The following is an 18,888-nucleotide window of genomic DNA, read 5'->3' on the forward strand; positions in this document are numbered from 1 at the left end:
TAGTGACAATGCTGATTTCTGCCATTCCTTAGTCAAGTCTCGGACCCACCCTGCAAAGGCAACCTGGTCTTTTCCTTCTGTAGAAAACAATATTCACTCTGAGGTGGGGTTGATATCAGTGTGTGCATGTGTGTGGGGGAGAGTGGAGAGATAGACAGAGAGAGAGAAAGGGAGAGAGGGAGGGAGGAAGAGAGAGAGAGAGGGGAGGGGAGAGGGAAAGGGAGAGAAGGGAATTTCATTGTTTTCTGATTTTCCCTGTCCATACTCTTAACCCCTGCCTCAGCCAAGATCTCTTCCAGACTCCTCATTACCTTGAAGATATTATATATCTTAGCCTGGACCTTTTTGATGCCCAAATGCCATAAAATGTTGGCTTCTTCATTTTCAAAAAGTCGGTCATCTTCCTGGAATAATCTTGAGTCTCTTGTATTTGCAGGTGGATGGAAGTCTGTCTAGTTGAAGAACTGCCACCAACCACTGAACTGGAAGAAGGACTAAGAAATGGAGTTTACCTTGCAAAACTGGCCAAGTTCTTTGCCCCTAAAATGGTCTCAGATAAGAAGATCTACGATGTGGAACAAACACGTTATAAGGTAATCGATTGGCTTTGGCTCCCTCCTAAAACCCAACATTTTGTTCCCTTAACTGCTTTTACTCTGTTGAAGTCCTGCAGGGATTTGAGGGGGGCGATGGGGAAGACCCTCAAACCAGTTCCCAGAATTTGAAGTCTTGGGATTCTTTTAACAGTAATTTCCTTAGGCAACAGTAGTTTCTGGTAGAATTATTATTATTTGCAACCCGGATATTTTGGGCTTTCTTTTTTCTTACTCCTCTCCCTTCTAATGTCACTTCTGAGCTCTACTTCATACTCAGGTTCAGTCATTTGTGAATTTTATTGGTACTGGTAAAGAAAGGCACTCGTTCCCCTTCTGCTTTCACCACAACAAAATTTATTTCTAATGCCTCATATTTTCATTAAGGATTTGAATCCCCAGCTGGGATTTGAACTTGTGGCCCTAAAAGAACCAGTGCCAATGTATTAAAATGATTAGAAATTGGCCACAGATGAGTGTGAGGCAGACTTTCTGTTACATTTCATGTTTAAAAAGAGGCATGCTGTTGCTTTTTTATGTGCAGTGAGCATAAGGAATTTCGTGTTTTATAACTAATTTTGTGAGGACTCTGAAGTGAAAGGCTGCTTTTGTCTTTCAGTTCATCCTTTGAATTCTAAAGGAATTCCTGGATGTGGTGATATCTGGGAGCAGGGAAGTAAGTAAATTACAAACAAACAGTTTAGTTCTGCCAAGATTTGTAGGTGACTGTTATGTGGCAAATAACTGAGAATACGTAGTTGCAAAAAGATCCTGTTCTTGACTAAGGTGTAAAAAGGGAGAGGCACACAAGACACCAAGACTGTGTGATGAGAGCACAGGAGAGATCTGGAAAAATGTTTATAAGAAAATTTGAGGACAGAGACATTACTTTGAACTGAGGAAAGGAAGAAGGTCTCATCTGGGCCTGGAAAGAAGAAGAAGAAATAGATTCACAGTAGGTGAGAAAGGGGGAGGAAGTCAACTCCAGGCAGGGAGGAAAGCCTTCATCAATATGGCAGGTAGGGAAAATGATGCACAGGAGAGGGGCTCAGGGAGTTGTCTCATTTGCCTGAAATGGATAATGCAGGAAGAGGAGTACTGTGAAAAAAAAGGTTGATAGGAAGCTTAGAAGAGAATTGTGGATGGCCTTCGATGCCAAAGATTTGTAAAAACACTCTCTATAATAAATAGTCTTAAAATGAGGAATTAAAAATATCGAACATGCTACCAATGAATAATTATCTTTTATTTTAAGAAGAAATTATTAATTTAACAAATTCTATTCCTATATAAAGCTATTCTCAGATTGCCAACTCCTTATTTCTATAGTATCTGAATTTCATTGCTTAAATTAGAATGTGTCAGATCCCAAACTAAATTAATCATCTGTTCCTCTATGACAGCTTGGTTTCTTTTTTCTTTTCTGATTTCTCCATTTTTCTTGATGGCACTGTCATCTGTCCAGCCATGCAACTTTTACTAGGCCATAGATTTAGATCTGAAAAGGGCCATAGAGACTGTATCTAGTCCAACTACCTCATTTTTCAGATGAGTAAACTGAAGTTGAAAGAAGTTTATTAGGGGCAGCTAGGTTGTGCAGTGGAGAGAACTCTGGCCCTGGAGTCAGAAGGACCCCAGTTCAAATCTGGCCTCACACACTTGACACTTACAAGCTGAGTGACCCTAGACAAGTCACTTAACCCCCCCATTGCCTTGCCAAAAAAAAAAGAAAAAGTTAATTGACTAGCTTACAGTCATACAGGTGGTGTAACAGGCTGAATTTGGTCCCAGGTCTTCCAGTTTCTAAATCCAGCCAGCCTATCTACTAAACTATATCATCTCTCTCCTAAAATTTGAAATATTGGATTTTCTTCTCTTTGCTCCCTATCCACAGCTAAGTGGCCCAGTGGATGAAATTAGGAATTCCAGAATTCAAATGCAGACTCAGACATTTACTAACTGTGGGACTGTAGCTGGGCACCTGACTTAACCTCTCTCCCTTAGTTTCATCAGCTTTAAAATGGGGATCACAAACAGCAACTACCTCCAAGTGTTGTTGTGACAACTGAGGGAAATAACATTGGAAAAGTGTTTAGCACTGTGCGTGTCACATAGGAGGTGCTTAATAAATGTTTGTTTCCTTCCTGTCAGTAAGTTCTTCCTCTCCAATATCTGCCAATTGTAGCTATGTGATGTAGTCTGTTAATTAAATAAGTGTTTGTTGACTGCCTACAGTGCTTGGATCTGCAAACCTTTCCCAAAGGGAATTTAAATTCAACTGAGAGTATACAATATGTACACAGATGAACAAATACAAATAATTTGAGGAGGGATGGAGCAGCAGCAACTAAGTGAGATGAGGAAAGGTTTTCCATGGCACATGGTACCTGAGCCTTGATGGAAGCAAAGGACTCTAAGAGGTAGAAGTTAGAAGGAAATGCATTCAAGGTATGCAGGACAGCCTGGATAAAAACACTGAGGTGGAAGACAGAGTGTCACGTTTGGGAAGTAGCAAGTAAGCTGATTCAGTTAGAAAAAGAATTGAAGCTGAATGTGAAATAAGTATGGAAAGTTTTTCTGGACCCTTACTATCAAGAGCCTCAAATGCCAAGCAGAGAAGTTTGTATTTGATCCTAGAGACAATTGGGAGTCATGGAAGGTTCTTTTTTAAAATGTGTGTGTGTGTGTGTGTGTGTGTGTGTGTGTAGGTGTGTATTTTATTTTCCCCCAATTACATGTTGAAACAATTTTTTACTTTAGTTTGAGTTTCAAATTCTATCCTTTCTTCCTTTCCCACCTCCTTGAGATGGTAAGCAATCAGATATAGGTTATACATGTGTGATCTCGTAAAATGTTTCCATATTTGTCATTTTGTATAAGAAAACATGAATAAAAGAAAAAGAATGAAAAAAGTGAAAATAATATGCTTCACTCTGTATTCAGACAATATCAGTTCTTTCTCTGGAGGTGGATAGCACGCTTCACCATTAGTCCTTTGGGATTTTCTTGGGATCATTGTATTGCTGAGAAGAGCCAAGTCATTCACAATTGATCATGATACAATGTTGCTGTTACTGTGGGTGGTGTTCTCTTGATTCTGTTCCCTTCACTTGGCCTCAATTCATGTAAGTTTTTCCAGGTTTTTCTGAAATCATCCTGCTTGTCATTTCTTACAGTACATACACACACACACACACACACACACACACACACACACACACACACACACACACACACACACACACATTCAGGCCTGGCACTGCATCACCTAATGCCTTCATAGACTGTAAGTTGATGGATTTAGAATTGGAAGGAACTTATCTAGTCTAGGCCTCTCATTTTACAGATGAGGAAACTGAGTCCCTGAGAGGTCAACTGATTTGTTTGAGGTCCCTTTTGAGTGACTCTTCATATGTGAGCTGCGTTTTCTCCAATAGAGCGACTGAGCTATGACAATGCATTAAATAGACTCCCCTTCACCGCTGGCCGCCCCCGCCCCCCCCCCCCCCCCCCCCCCCCCATGGACTTCTTGGTTTGCCTTGGACATCATATTTCAAGGTGAAGGAGGGGGAAGGGGGAAAGATGAAATCTTTGAACTGAGATTTAAATCAGTATTTAAAAAATTTGATGATAGAAGGAAAGAATGCTCTCAAGATCTAATATTATAAGGAAACTCCTGTAGACTGTGCACGGAGATAGAAATGATAAAGTCCATTTGAGGACAAAGGTTTTTCCATCGTATTTCAGCTGCATTAATCCAAACACAGGATGGATTCATTGGAAGAGAGATGATGGTGGGAGGAAGGAGGGGGAAAGGGAAGGAAATCACAGAAGGAAGGAGGTTGTTGCCAGCTGTTGTGTGGGATCTTCTCCCTGTTGCTAAAGAAAGGTAACTAATGCTCAAAAGCGAGAAAAGAAAACAAGGAACTGCCCCTTATTTGTAGTTAAAGATGTGTTTTTTAGGGGGAAGTATTTCTAATGTCTCATACTAGCATTAACAATTACCTAGAATATAAATAAATAATGAAAACTGATTTTAAAGTTCTCTAATTTCTTGTCAGAATGAAATGAGACAGATATTAGTGAACAGAAAGTTTAAGCTTCCTGTTCTGCCATTCAGTATTCAAGTACTTCTCCAACTCTCAAGTAGTATTACATTGTGGGAGTCATGACAGAGATGAAAAAATATGAGGGCACTAACTCCTGGCCAACTTCCTTGATCTGTCATCTAGAAATTGATGTATGATCTATGGGCATGTGGGGTGTTCAGGTGGACTAGTACTTCTGGTGTGAGGCCTTACTGATCCTTTTTCATCTACTTTTGGTGTCCGCTTGTCATCCAACTTCCACTTGTGGCTCCAAGTAGCTGTGGCATGTGCCGTGGCCACACTTTGGTAAAACCATATCTTCAGATGAACTAAATCAGGTTAAAGGTAACCTGCAAGCCTCAAACCCGTCAGTGAGTCAGGAAGATGTCTACCCCAAGCATGTAAAGACTTCCGTGGTGGAATGGGAAGATGAGAGTAATTTATTCCAATGATCATGAAGGCAGCTGAGGTAAACACTGTGGAGTGCTTCCAGCCTGGTTGGACATTGAAGGCACCGAGGTCATGCACTGCATCCCGGCCATCCCCAGTCATCCTGATTTTTATCCTGCTGCAGCCTTCAATGACTCTGGAAAAGAGAAGGAGATTTTGTACACTTCTGCTTCACTTAAATCTGATTCACACTGAGTCATGACATCACCCATGATGTCATTGGTTCTCTTGGGAAATGAAGGGCAGCCACAGAACAGCAACAGAAATTCATGAATGAATTGTCAGATTTGGACTAAGACCATAGAAGCAAAGACTGGCCTGATTAGGCATGTCTTGTCTTACATGATAATTTTATTATATATTTAAAAGGAAGAGCAAGTTGTGCATAATAGATTTGTAGTTTCATATTAAATCATCTCTTTTGGTTACATTATATTAGGGAGATGCTTGTTTTATTCCATAAATTAAAATAAGGGGCAACTAGGTGGTGCAGTGGATAGAACATCAGTGCAGGAGTCAAGAGGACCTGAGTTCAAGTCTCACCTCAGTCACTTGACACTCACTAACTGTGTGACCTTGGACAAGTCACTTAGCCCCAACTGCCTCATCCTGGGTCATCTCCAGTCATCCTGATGAATATCTGGTCACTGGATTCAGATGGCTCTGGAGGAGGAGTGAGGCTGGTGACCTGCACAGCCCTCCCTCACTCAAAACAAAGTCAAGTTGACTCAGAATGAATGTAAATAGCAATTGTTTCTCTTATGGCCAGAAATCTAGAGGTTTTTCCCCCTCCCAGATTAATTTCTTTTGTTTGTTTGACTAGGTATAAATGAGGACATTCTTTGTCCCATTTCTTATCTAGCCCTAAATATTGAATGGGCATTGTGTCAGTCAAACTTAAAAAAACCGGGGAAAGACCTTAGCTTAAAAAGGCCAAGGTCTTCCATTGAATCACAGTCATCTCCAGTCATTCTGATTTATATCTTGCCACCATCAGACCTAGATGGCATCAGAGGAGAAAGTCTGGTGACTTTGTGTAGTCCTCCCTCACTTAGAGCCAATTTTACTTACAAGTCATGGCATCATAAACCTCGTGCCATGGTCTTCTTCTAGAAGGAAGGACAGGCAAAAATGCTTTGTACACACTGAGTGCTTAACAGATATTGGAATGAATGAATCTTCATGTCAAAGTGCTATTTCTAGGACCTGCAAGTACGAATTTTGCCATTCAAGATTCAAAGGAACTAGGTGATTTTCTTCTGGCATCAAGATTCTAAGAATCCACAAGCCAAATGTGTTGGTTTAGCATAGACAGTTGAGTCTCTCTGTTACTTAGAGCCATTGATATGTGATTTTGGGCTAAAAGCCACTACAAGACTAAAATAATTTGTATCTTTTACATCTGATACAAAACAAACTCTTAACTAATTTTTGTTTGTAGAATAGGATTAGGTTAATAAAGCAAATTTATATCTTAGGAGAAGCAATATATCATGAAAATTGCGTTGTATTTTTTGCTGTTTTGATTTCATTGGTATAGGGAACTTCCAGTGATTAAACTCACTCTGCAATACAGATTGCCACCTACTCTGCAATTTAGTCATTAGGGAATTTCCTGAGATTCTGTGTGTGTACGTATGTAGTTTGACCATCATTCTCGACAAGAAGGACCATGACATCAGGGAGACGATGACTTTCATTGAATTGGATTTGAGTGAGAAAGGATTGTGCAGAGCCACCAGCCTCACTTTCTCCCCCAGAGCCATCTGGGATGTAAATCAAGATGATTGTAGATGGCCAGCAAGTCATGTCATCATTTCTCTGATGGCATGGTCTTCTTCAGCAACAAAGGATCAACACAACAACAACAGTTCAGGAAACTGAGGCAAACAGGTTAAATGATATGCCCATTAATCACTCCGCTTAACGTGTCTAAGGCCAGATTTAAACTTGTCTTACTGACTCAGTGTTCTGTCCCTATTACCTCGCTGTATTAGTGTCACTGGTTACCTTTATAAACCTATATATTTTATTTGATACATTTAAAAACATTATTCTGAGAAGGGGTCCAGAGGCTTTAGCAGACTGTTGAAGGGGTCTTTGACACCAAAAAGAAGTCCGCAGATCTAGTCCAGTCCATTCATTTTATTGAGGAAGCAGCTGAGGCCCAGAAGGTTTGATGACTTGCTTAATTAAGGTCTCACAGGCGGCAAGCAGCATAGTCAGGGTTTGAATCTGTACTCTCTGCCTCCAAATTCAATGTTTTTTTTCTTATAATAGAATAGAGGCTGGGTACGATGGGCCACCCTTGTAATCCCTGCTGCTGGGGAAGACTGACAGTGGTATATGGTTTGAGTTACAAAGTTCTAAGCTTTAAGTAACCCTAAAGTGAATTAGCTGTTTATGTCCAGCCCAAATAGGGTAAGCTCAGGAGCAAGGGGTGGAAGTGGGAGCATATGATCCTGCCTTAGTAGGTGCAAACTGACTCAAGTTGCAAAATGAGAAAGGTTCAAACTTCTACACCAATCAGTACTGGAATTTAGCCTTTGAGGAGCCACTACACTCTCAGCCCGGGAAAGCTAGGGAGACTCAGTCTTTAAAAAAAAAAGAGGATAGAGTGCTTTCTTAAACTGTATTTGTTCACCTTCCCTGGAAATGCTCCAGAAGATCTTAGACAGTCATGTAGAGTGGATTCATTCATCAGACACAGGATAGGACTGCATGATCTCTGAGGACCCTTTCAACTCTATGACTGTATAATCCACAGAAATTTATCTTCAGAGTGAACTCTTTGGAAAATCTGAGTTAGCACTAGTAAGCAAGTTCTTAACTAAGTTACGTCAACCTTGGCAAAGTGACATGAACTTCTAGGTCCAACATGTGTACGCCTGGCAAAATTTCTGAGTCTGTCCAAAATGACAATAGCTTGTTAATATTGGAAACACTCATTTTTGGGGGGAAGGGGCAGCTGAAGTAATAAAAGAGATTTTAGTTAAGATATTCATGACAGTATTTAATAGTTTCTTTTAAAACTCTCTCTAGGGATCATTTCTAAGGCAAAGGTGTATTTTGACTGCAAAAACAGCATTAACTGCAAAAAAATAAGCTATTATTATGTGCAAGGCACCATTTTGTGCTGGGGATGGAAAGAGTCTGCACAGATTCTACTCTTCAATAGCTCATAGTCAAACAGAGAAGAACCATGTGCATAAAGAGAAGTGAGGTAAATGGAAAGAAGTCCAAACAAAGTACTATGAAAAGTTCAGATTGGGGACTGTGGATTGTATCAAGGAGTGCACATCTATACATATGGATTTTATTTTTCTTGCCTTCTTAATGAGTTTGAGGAGGGTGAATTTGAAACTGAAAATATAACGTTGGATTAAAAAAAATTAAAAATGAGTTATCAGAATTGGGATGTCAAAGAAAGGAAGTGATTTAACAAGATGGTTGAGAGGAGGCCATTATTCAAAAGAGGGGTCAGTGAATGCAAAAACATGGGTATAGTAGAAGGAAGGCAGAATAAGAATGGATGTTCTAGAGTACAAAGATCTAGAATTCATGCTATGAAATAAAACTGGAGAAGGTGGATTGAAGTCAGCATTGTACCCTAGAGTCCAGAAGCGGGTGAAGTTTGAGAGTTTATTTAAACTACAGTTAATCCCCCAAAAGTTCTTAATACACCAGACAAAACTAGGGATTTCAGAGACAGCTTCCCTCATCAGACTTTATATTTTCAACAAGGTTGACTTTTCCTTAGTAGGTTTCTTTATTTTTTTTATGCTTTTTCATTAGTGAAATGCTCCAGGTAAATGTTTTGTAGGTGTTTTTTTTTTTAAATTTTGGGGAAAATCTTTGATTGTGGGGAAAATGTAATATTTCTTTACAGAGAAGAAAACAATTTTATTTTTAAAACTAGATATTTTAAAATTTTCTTTTTATTGCATCTACAAATGTGTTTGTGGAGGTGTGTTTTACTTTCACTAATAAATTCAAGCTTTTATTTTTAAAAAAGTCTTTGGATGCAAGGATAAAGAATTTATACTCTCTTTTGGTAAGCAGCATCAGAGAAGTTTTTTTTCTGATGAAATGACATGATTGGAGCAATAAATTAGGAAAATCACCTGGACAGTGTCATGAAAGACTACTAGAGAAGGAGGAGTTGGGAAAAAAGACCAGATAGGAAACTGTTACAATAGCCTAGGAAAAGACTAGAACACCCAACCTAATGTGGCTGTAGAGAAACAGAAAAGTGGGGATAGCTTTGAGTGAGACGCTATTCTAGAAGAGATAGTACTTGACAACTGATTGAATGCGTGAAGTGAGACAAGAAAGAGCCAGAGCTGACTCGAAAGTTAGGAGCTTGAGTGTCTTGGAAGGTAGATGGTAATTCTATCAATAGAATAAGAAAGGTTAGGGGAGGGGACTAACTTGGGAAAGATGATGAGTTCAGTTTTGAATATGTTGTGTTTGGGGTGCTGGTTGGGACATCAAGATGGAAATGTGAACTGCATTTACAGAGAGACTGTAGGTGGAGATATTTGCTAGTTATCTTCACAGAAGGGATTGTAGAAGTCGTTGGAGTGAGATGGAGAGGGAAAGGATAAGGTGAAGGACAAAATCTTGTGTGAGACATAGATATCTGTGTTTAAGGGACACAAGAGATGATGATGATTCTGAAAAGGAGACACAAAGATAGGAGCAGAACCATGAGGATGTTGTATCATGGAAGCCAAGGGAGGAAATCAGATCATGGACGGTGGCCCATGATGATGTCAAATAGAGAGATCGATGAGGGTTGAAGGCAAAACAGCAGTTGATAGACTTAGCAATAAAGTCATTGGGGACCTTTGGTAAAATTATGTGTAACTAGACAATATGCAAATGGGAAACTGTTGATGAATGGGTTCAAGGGATGAGGAAATGGAGGCAGCATAGGCAGACTACCCATTTTAGAACTCTGACAATAAAAGGGAGGAGAAAATAGGAAGATAACTCAAGGGGAATGGCAAAGTCAAGGGAAGGACTGAGGGTCCCTGGTGACATCCCAGTTTCTCCTACTTCTCGTTTCCCTAGTTCTCCTTCTTCCCTCTCCCCTCCCCACTTTCTTTCTCTCCTATGTGTTTTGTGTGGAGATTGAAGTAAGAAATTCACAAGGCCGCAGAAGATACTGAGCAGGATGGGATTTATTATATGGGGATAGAGGGGGTTGGGGGATAGTTATTCTGAGAGAGGACATTCTCTTCCCTAAGATTGGGTAGATATTGTAGCTGTGTACAAGGAACTTCCACTCAGTCTTCTAAAAACTCCAATTGTCTTGATGTAGGTTGTCTGCTGAAAGTAAGTTTAGAGGATATGAACTTGGAGATTTGAGAGGATATTTAGAAGAGCTATCCTAGGAATGTGCTCCAACACAGGAAAGATGAAGTAAAGGATTATCCACAAAGCATGATGGCCCAGTTGAAGTTAGATAACATAAATTTTTAGTGGCCCCATTTAGCACAATTTCATGAATTTCTACAAAAGTATTTCATGTCTCAGGAATGCGAATCTAATCAAGGTATGGTAGGAATTATCTCGTGAGTGCTGAGGGTAGCAGAAGGTCAAGAGGACAAGAGAGTCAAGTGTGGAGCAGAATGCAATCTTGAAGTGGCCAGCCATGGGGTGAAGGACTTGATAAGGGGGGATAATGAGTGAAGAATAATTCTGTTGGATGAGAAGAATAAATAGAACTTGAGAGACTACTCTGAGGGCTTCCGTCCCTAAATCATTGGTCCGAAGCTGGAAGGGATCTTAGCCATCACCTGTTTCAACCCACTCATTTTGGAGAAGAATAAATGTCAGAGGTGGGATTTGAGTCCAATTCATCTGATTCCACATCCAGGGTTCTTTCCACCCCATCTGTCAGTCAATTAACCAACAAAAATTTAGAAATGCAAATAAAGACAAAAACAGCCCATGCCTTCATAAAGCTGAAGTTCTAATTAAGGGGGAAAGCACGTGAAACTAGGTGCACACAAAATATTTGCAGAATTGGTGGGAAGTATACCAGTCACAGCGATCAAAGACCACAGTGCGATAAAGAACAATGACAAACTGTACTGCTGGAATTAAAGGAGATTAAATTAGTTGCAATTGAAAGTTAAAGTCATTTTAATTTTGTAAGTTTATAGAATGAATGTGCCAAGCTGATATGCTTCCAAGGAGATAGCATGACGTAGTGTATAGAGAGCAAGCCTTAAGTCAAAAAGATGTCACTGGGGGACCTCAATCTCTTTCATATTCAGTGACACAAGAAGTGATACACATTGGTGAGACCTCATTCTTAGAATTTGTCTTTTGGGTATCTCTTGGCTCCATACTTAAGGGCAGCTTAAGGATGGGACTAGTGGGTATTTTTTAGGTGTGAAGGAATCCATCAAGACGGGACTAATTGGCTTCCTACTACTGAGATTATAGAAAGAGAGACACCAACTAACTAGGAAGCCATAGTTAAGTTTCTCTTCTAGAAATTACCAGACATATTAGACGTAGATATGAGGGTTTGAGAAAAGGGGCAGGACAAAAGATGGAGGACCAGGCAGGCAGAGGTGATGAGGCTAGAGTTGTTGGATAGAGACACGTTTTGTCTTATAACAATAAATAGTTATAGAAGAATAACACAGTGGGAGAGATGGGAAAGGAGATCAGAGCAGAAAGGGAAATTTCAAGGCAACCATGGAATAATTTTAATAATGGATTTGAAAAAATAATGAATGTGGGACAGATAAGATAAATAACCTGGTAAAATTACCTGATCATTAATCAATATTTTCTTAACTCTAAAAATGAATGAAAGTTTTCAGCCCAGTTTTAAGAGCACTGAATTGATTGAGAGTCAGCGTTTTATCCATTTTATCGCTCAGCCTTCCTTGGACTCAGTTCCTTCATCTGCAAAATAATAAAAGGAGTTGGACTTGGTGATCCTTTAAGGTCTCTTCTAGTTCTAAATCATGATGTTGTAAGAGATGTCTTTCCTTTTTTTTTTTGTTTTTGGTTTTTTGGGTTTTTTTAGGGGAGTCCGGGATTTGGTCATTTCTATCTTCGCACTTTACCTTTATTCTGTGGAGTATCACTTGTTCAGAGAGCGGGCTTGGACTTTGTAAAACCTAATAACAGCTGATAAAAGCTGAAGGACTCCTTTGGCTTAGACTCTTGTAGAGTCATACCGGGGAAGAAGAGTAGGTGTTCTCTATTCATGTCTCTGCCCTTAGAAAAATGAAACAAGTTACTCATTTACCAAATCATGTGGAATGGAATGTTGACAAAAGCAATTTCTAGCTATCTAATCTCCTTAATTTATGCCTCTATGTATGCATATGTACTCAGCAGTATTTATTCTACACATCCTTAATTCCAAGCACTTTGCTAAGTAGTATAAGGAATAGACAAGAAGTAAAGATATTGTCTCTGGTATCAGTCCAGGTTGACAATTACTGTTGTTTTGCAGTCATATCCAACTCTTTATGACCCCATTTGGGTTTTTCTTGGCAAAAATCCTGGAGTGGTTTGCCATTTCCTTCTTCAGCTCATTTTGATGAGGAAACTGAGGCAAATAGAGGGAAGTGACTTGCCCAGGGTCACACAGCTAGGAAGGGTCTGAGGCCACATTTGACCTCAGAAACATGAGTCTTCCTGACTTCAGCGTGACACCGTATCTGCTGCACCACCTGGCTGCCTCTAGCTGATGATTATTACTAATGCACAAAATTACATGATGCTTTGTAACTGCGTATACACATGGGGTCACAGATCTAGCATTAGAAAGGACCTCTGAGGCCATTTAGTTCAATCCCCTCTTTCTCCAGATAAGGAAACTGATTCCCAGAGAATCAGTAAATGACTTTCTTAATGCCACGCAGATGTTAAGTAGACTACAGGCAGTCTGGTCCCATAACCCCATGTTCATCACTCTGCCCACTTCCCCACTGGGGCGGTCTGTTCACATTCATAAATAAAGGTTATTTTATTCCAAAGAGGGATTTTACCTGTGTGTATCAAATTGTCTGAACAGACTATATGATTTTCATGTATCAAGAAATCTGGCTTGGGGAAAAAAAGGGGAAAAATCTGTATGCTTATTAGGATGTTTGGGGGTTGAAAATAGTGACTGATATACTTGTATCTCAAATACAGCAGCTGTTTAATTTTTGTTTTAATTAATTTATTGGGTTTTGGTTTATTGGTTTAATTTATTGATTAATTAATGATTTTGTTGACCATCTGTTAAGCAGTGTAATGATTGCATTCCTAAAAAAATGATCTTTAGGGTCATTAGTCCTCGTTATGGAATGTTAGTACATCAAAAGGATCAGAAAACTAACAGTAAGGCTCCTAGAAAACAAAAGAATAAAGAGAAAGGCAGTTTGCCACTCCTCTTTTAATGTGTTTAAAGCTGGTAATGAAGAATAACAGCAGCCTAAGGTATCTTCTCTTCAAAAAATGAAACATTAGGCCAAAGAATCTGGAACAGCAGGTCACCAGAGTCCGAAAATGTGAATGGACAATGAAAAACTATCCAGGATGTGACATTGGAAACTGTCAGAATTATTTCAGGAGGGCAGGAAAAGAAAGAGCAAATATCTCCTGACCAACCAGGTCAAGATTAGCCCAATAGATTGACTTACAAGGGTAAAGCATGTGTGTTAATTTTTCAGAAATTTCATATTTTGAAAGAAGTGTATGCAGTAAATCTTCATCTGTTATTGTTTTACTTACACTTGGTTGTGCTGCTGTAATAAATTATAAGTAGGCAGGTCCCTTTTCTTCTATCCGTGTTGGTCGAGTTTATGCCCTATTGAGGTTGCGTTCGCTGCTTCCAAATACCTAGTCACTTTCCTCATCTCTTGGAAGCAGCTTGAGATGAGATAAAAAGTCCTATCTGGAATCCAAAAAGCCTGGTTAACAATTAATTAAAAACCATAAAAGTGACAGGTCATATCATATTTAATGAAAAGAAGACTGAAGATGAAATAGATGAACTTTGAATGCAGAGACAGATATTTGTGGGCATAACTAATGTGGAGATTTCTTTTGTTGGACTATGTGTGTTTAGCATGATGGTCTTTCAAAAATGATTATTCAGCTGGAGTGGGGGGGGTAGTGGGAGGGATAGAGTATAAATGGGTATAAAAAATAAATATATTTTGGAATAAAGACCCAAGAAAAAGTACCCCTCCCCCCCCCCCCCCAAAAAAATGCTGCAAGATTCTAATATAATCTAGATGGTTGGTGGCCTTTAGATGTAACCTAGTGTCCTTTGCTATATCTCAACTAAACCTACAATTCCTAACTATATTCCTTGGAGAAATATAACATGTGGATGTCTTGTTGAAGAACATAATTTTAAATGGCTTATACTTTTTTGTATTCTTTCCTTTTCTCATCAGAAATCAGGACTTCATTTTCGTCACACAGACAACACTGTGCAATGGCTGAGAGCGATGGAATCCATTGGGCTCCCTAAGGTAAGCATCAAAATTCTTAAGCTTGTGGGTGAGCCCAGCAAGGGGATTTCTGAGAGATTCTACTCCTGATGAAATCCACATATATTTTGGATTGAATCAGAATAATATAACCCAACTAAACAAAAGTAATAACAATTATTTCTCCTACTTCCTGTAAGAATTTTGAAAAATAATTTTAAAAAATGGTTATGACTGAGGGACAATCTCACACACAGGTAAGAGGAGAGGGCTGGATTACCACTTTAGGGCCACATGCTTCCATGATAACCATTATGGCAAAACAAATTTAAAGTAAGATTTGAATTTCTTTCATTGGTGTGTGTGTGTGTGTGTGTGTGTGTGTGTGTGTGTGTGTGTGTGTGTGTGTGTGTGTGTGTGTGTGTGTGTGTGTGTATGTGTATGCACAGCATCTAAAACATATTATTTGGCATTGCCAATATGCATTTACAGAGGGAGTTTCCTCACCAGGGATTTCCATAAGCCATTGAAATCAAAAGTCAGACACATAATTATATAGACACCTTATATGTCTATGTAGGTGTGTCTACATAAACATACATTTATAAAACTACCTAAGAATCTAAAAAGTGTTGTGAAAAACTTTCTTTTTAAAGATTTTTATATACTTCAGTTTTTCTTGAAATAATCTATTTGGGGGTCAGCTGGGTAGCTCAGTGGATGAAGTACCAGCCCTGGAGTCAGAAGGACCTCAGTTCAATTTGGGTCTCAGACACTTGACACTTACTAACTGTGTGACCCTGGGCAAGTCACTTTGACTTTGATTGCCTTGCCAAAAAAACATTTAGCACTTTACCCTTTGAATGAGCATATTTTCCTTATGGTTATGTTGATTACTTATCCTTGATAAGATTAACTTGCATTTTCTTAATTTCACATATTAATATAAATTTCCCCTACTTTACGGAATGAATGTATTCCAGGAAAGTTAACAAAAAAGTGTGAAACTCTCTCATTTACCTTCAGTTTCACTTCAGATATGTATCTGGAAGGGAAAAACTTATTTTAAGTTGGAAAAATTTGGCAGAAAAGAGGTTAATATGGTCACCAACTGACCATATTATGGGTTGATGTTTGCTAGATGTGCTGTGTCTAGGTGCTTTTTTGTCCCAGCTCGGTGCCAATCACTTACATTTATTATCTCATTAGATCCTCACTGTAACCCTGGGAGATAGGTGTTTTTGTTATCCCAGTTTTACAGATGAGGAAATTAAGAGTAGCTTAATGGAAAATGGAAATGAAGGTCCTAGGTCATAATGTATGAAACCCCCTCCTTCTTTTTTCAGTGTATGTTTACACCGTTCACCAGTGCAACATGTGAACAACATGTATGACCAATGTTTGATCTACTCCAATATGACAATGGTTGTAAAGCCTTTGTTTTCTGTAAAATGAAGTACTTACCCTGGTTCATCAATATGACTTGTTCCTGACTTCTCACATGATGTATAGACATACTTTCAGAACTCAAATCCTAAGTTTTTAATGAAATCTTTGAATAGTATTTTTCTCATTCTTTTAGCACTTAGAATTCAGTTCTGATAAGCAGTCCCTATCCAACTTGCTTATCCTTTATGTATAAAGGCAAGTTCTGCAGCATAATCTGCTTTAGTTGATCAATCCATTTCATTGAAGTGGTTACTGGTATTTTTTCTTGTCCCACAGATTGTCCATAAATGATCCATTCAACCTTTTATATTTCTTGAATGTTAGTGTAGCATTTCCGCTATCCATCTGTTTTCCCTCACTTGTCAATAGCCATCATTTTTATTATAGATCAATTTAGGAAAGGAAAATGATGGTCCCAATGAAGTTACCCCTTTCTCAGATCCACAGGGTCTATGAAAACAGTGAACCTATAGACAGATGAGCTCTTGTGAGGAAAACATCACTCAGTACAATCTCAGTAGCATTTTCACCCTTCAGTAATGTCAGTTGTTTGGGGATGACACTTTTTGCACGTTCCTCTGAAAATGGGGAGAAGCCATTTATGTAGAGTGAAATAACATTGATAATAGATATGTCTGTGGAGTCAAGTATACCAAAAATAAGTTGTTTATGTAAATAAATATTCACTAATGCTCATTAAACACTTTGGGTCTAAGAAAGATATTCGAAATCTACTTGTTCTAGACAGTATATGAATATTTTTCAAATTTGGAAGGACTTACTTAAGTAAACTAAATATTAGTGCTTCTTTATTTTTCAGATCTTTTATCCGGAAACGACAGATGTCTATGATCGGAAAAACATACCTCGAATGATATATTGCATTCATGCACTAAGGTAGGAAAAAAGATGTCATGTAACACAAGCCACCCTCAGTGGTAAATTTTAAGCAAGATGAAGTCTCTCTTCTCTGAATTTCTTGGTCTAAAAGTTCCCTTATTAGATACTATAAGTTTATTGATTCAAAATTCAATGATGTATTTTTATATTTCCTATAATTTTAAGTCACTTGCTTTGATCCTCTCAAATACAGCTAAATTGAAATTTAATATAAATGGCTGTCACTATGTTGGTTTTTCTGTTCTTTTATTCACAAATCCTAGAATACTTCATTCAGTTTCTAAGACAAAAGTGGTATCTTTTGTCCACTTATTCAATAAAAAGGATATTCTGAGCACTATGTGGAGAGAAATTCAAAAGTAACTTTGTTATGTAATTTAAGCTAATTGTGTAAAATTAATTATTAAGTCAAGATTTAGTATTTCACAAAAGAGAAAATATGCAAATTCAACAATTTAATCTGCATAAGTTATTAAAAGATGGGATTATAGAAGGGATGATTAGAAACATTTATTATATGATTTTAGATATCATGCATTCATAGTTAATAATTTCAATACTTAATGTCTAATTACAATTTAAAATTAGGCCTGCAACATCTGCTTTGTATTTCCTGTTAGTTGAAGTCTTTTTGCTGGCATATAAAATACTTTGGAGTTTATATTAACTTCTTCCTGACTCTTGGCTTATTTCCATTCAAAAGGAAATGGTTTCTCTCATAGCTCCTTATGATGTGTAAATTAGCCTTTTTTTGTGATACAGTAGTTCATTTTGACAATTTCGTTTAATTCAACATACATCTGTTGTCTGTATGTGCTAGAGATACTGTGCAAGGCATTGAAACCGCAATGTTCAGATGGTTCCTGTCTTCAAGGAGTTTGTCTTCTGATTCGGATGGTGCTGGAAATGACCAATGGAGAGAAGAATCTGATTAATGCAGCAGAGAGATTCAAAGTCCTAGTGCATAGTTGAGGGAGGGACCGAGGATTTTCATAATTCATGATGCTTTGCAGAAATGTAGGGCTCATGAAATTGTCATTGCTGCAGATTTTTTTGCATTCAGTAGAACTGACCCTTCCTCCCCCTTCCCTAACATCTGTCTGTTTCTCTGACAAGAATATCTTTATGCCTACTAAAATTCTTATGTAGCATGCTATCCAAAAATGTTTGGCTTGGGAGATAAACTCATCTCGACCAAGAGAAAAGATCATGAAACATTTTACTCCTTTCTTGGAGAGGTAGGAAAGTATAGGTATATAACAATTAGATGCAGTTGGTATATTGATTTTGCTTAACTTTTTCTCTTTTAGTTTTTTCTTCTTTCCCTGCTTCCTTCCTTCTCTCCTTCTATCCATGCTTCCATCCCTCCATCTGTCTTGGCTCACTGTTAATGAAGCCAAGCCAACTCTAAGTGGCTCATTCAGAAATGATTATGATATAAAACAAAAGACATTAAGAAAATTCTTCAAATTAAAAAATAAAATAATATTGAATGGGGGGAGAAAATCACGCAAATGGGACTATTAGAGAAAAACTCCCCATAAAAAAAAGAAGAAAAATTAAATTTTGCAAGAGAAAGCTTTGGTTTTGAAGGACTTCCTTGTATACAGCTTAGATTCTTTTGTCAAATACAGTGCAGGAGCTCCAGATTTGTCATTTTCAATACTGAAGTTAGTGCTGTGTCTATGAAGTAGTCAAGCACCTGCCACATTATTTTAACATTATTCTTGTGAATGTGCATTGTGGGTACAGAACTCTTGAGACTTCATCAAGTGCCTCAAGTAAAGTTGAGGTGATTTTCTGAAGTGGCCATGTGGGCTTCTTCATGTTCAACTACTTGTAGAGAGAGGATAGGCTGAGCTCCTTTGGGGTAATGTCACCGTCTCTCTTTCAAGATTCAGTGGAGTTATACTGAGGCTTACCAGTGCTTACATTTACCCTAGT

The 18,888-nt window shown here is 38.3% G+C and overlaps 1 protein-coding gene across 2 annotated transcripts in view; it reads left to right on the top strand.

The window, feature by feature from the left end:
• IQGAP2 (IQ motif containing GTPase activating protein 2) overlaps positions 1-18,888 on the top strand; it is a 340,434-nt gene that overhangs the window by 163,771 nt on the left and 157,775 nt on the right. For both annotated transcript variants that reach the window (XM_072606382.1, XM_072606381.1), the window contains exons 3-5: positions 437-593; positions 14,560-14,637; positions 16,865-16,941. In XM_072606382.1, the coding sequence (XP_072462483.1) occupies positions 437-593; positions 14,560-14,637; positions 16,865-16,941 (312 nt within the window). The remainder of the gene's footprint in view (positions 1-436; positions 594-14,559; positions 14,638-16,864; positions 16,942-18,888) is intronic.

The sequence above is a fragment of the Notamacropus eugenii genome, chromosome 4, assembly GCF_028372415.1.
Source record: "Notamacropus eugenii isolate mMacEug1 chromosome 4, mMacEug1.pri_v2, whole genome shotgun sequence".
Lineage (NCBI taxonomy): Eukaryota > Metazoa > Chordata > Mammalia > Diprotodontia > Macropodidae > Notamacropus > Notamacropus eugenii.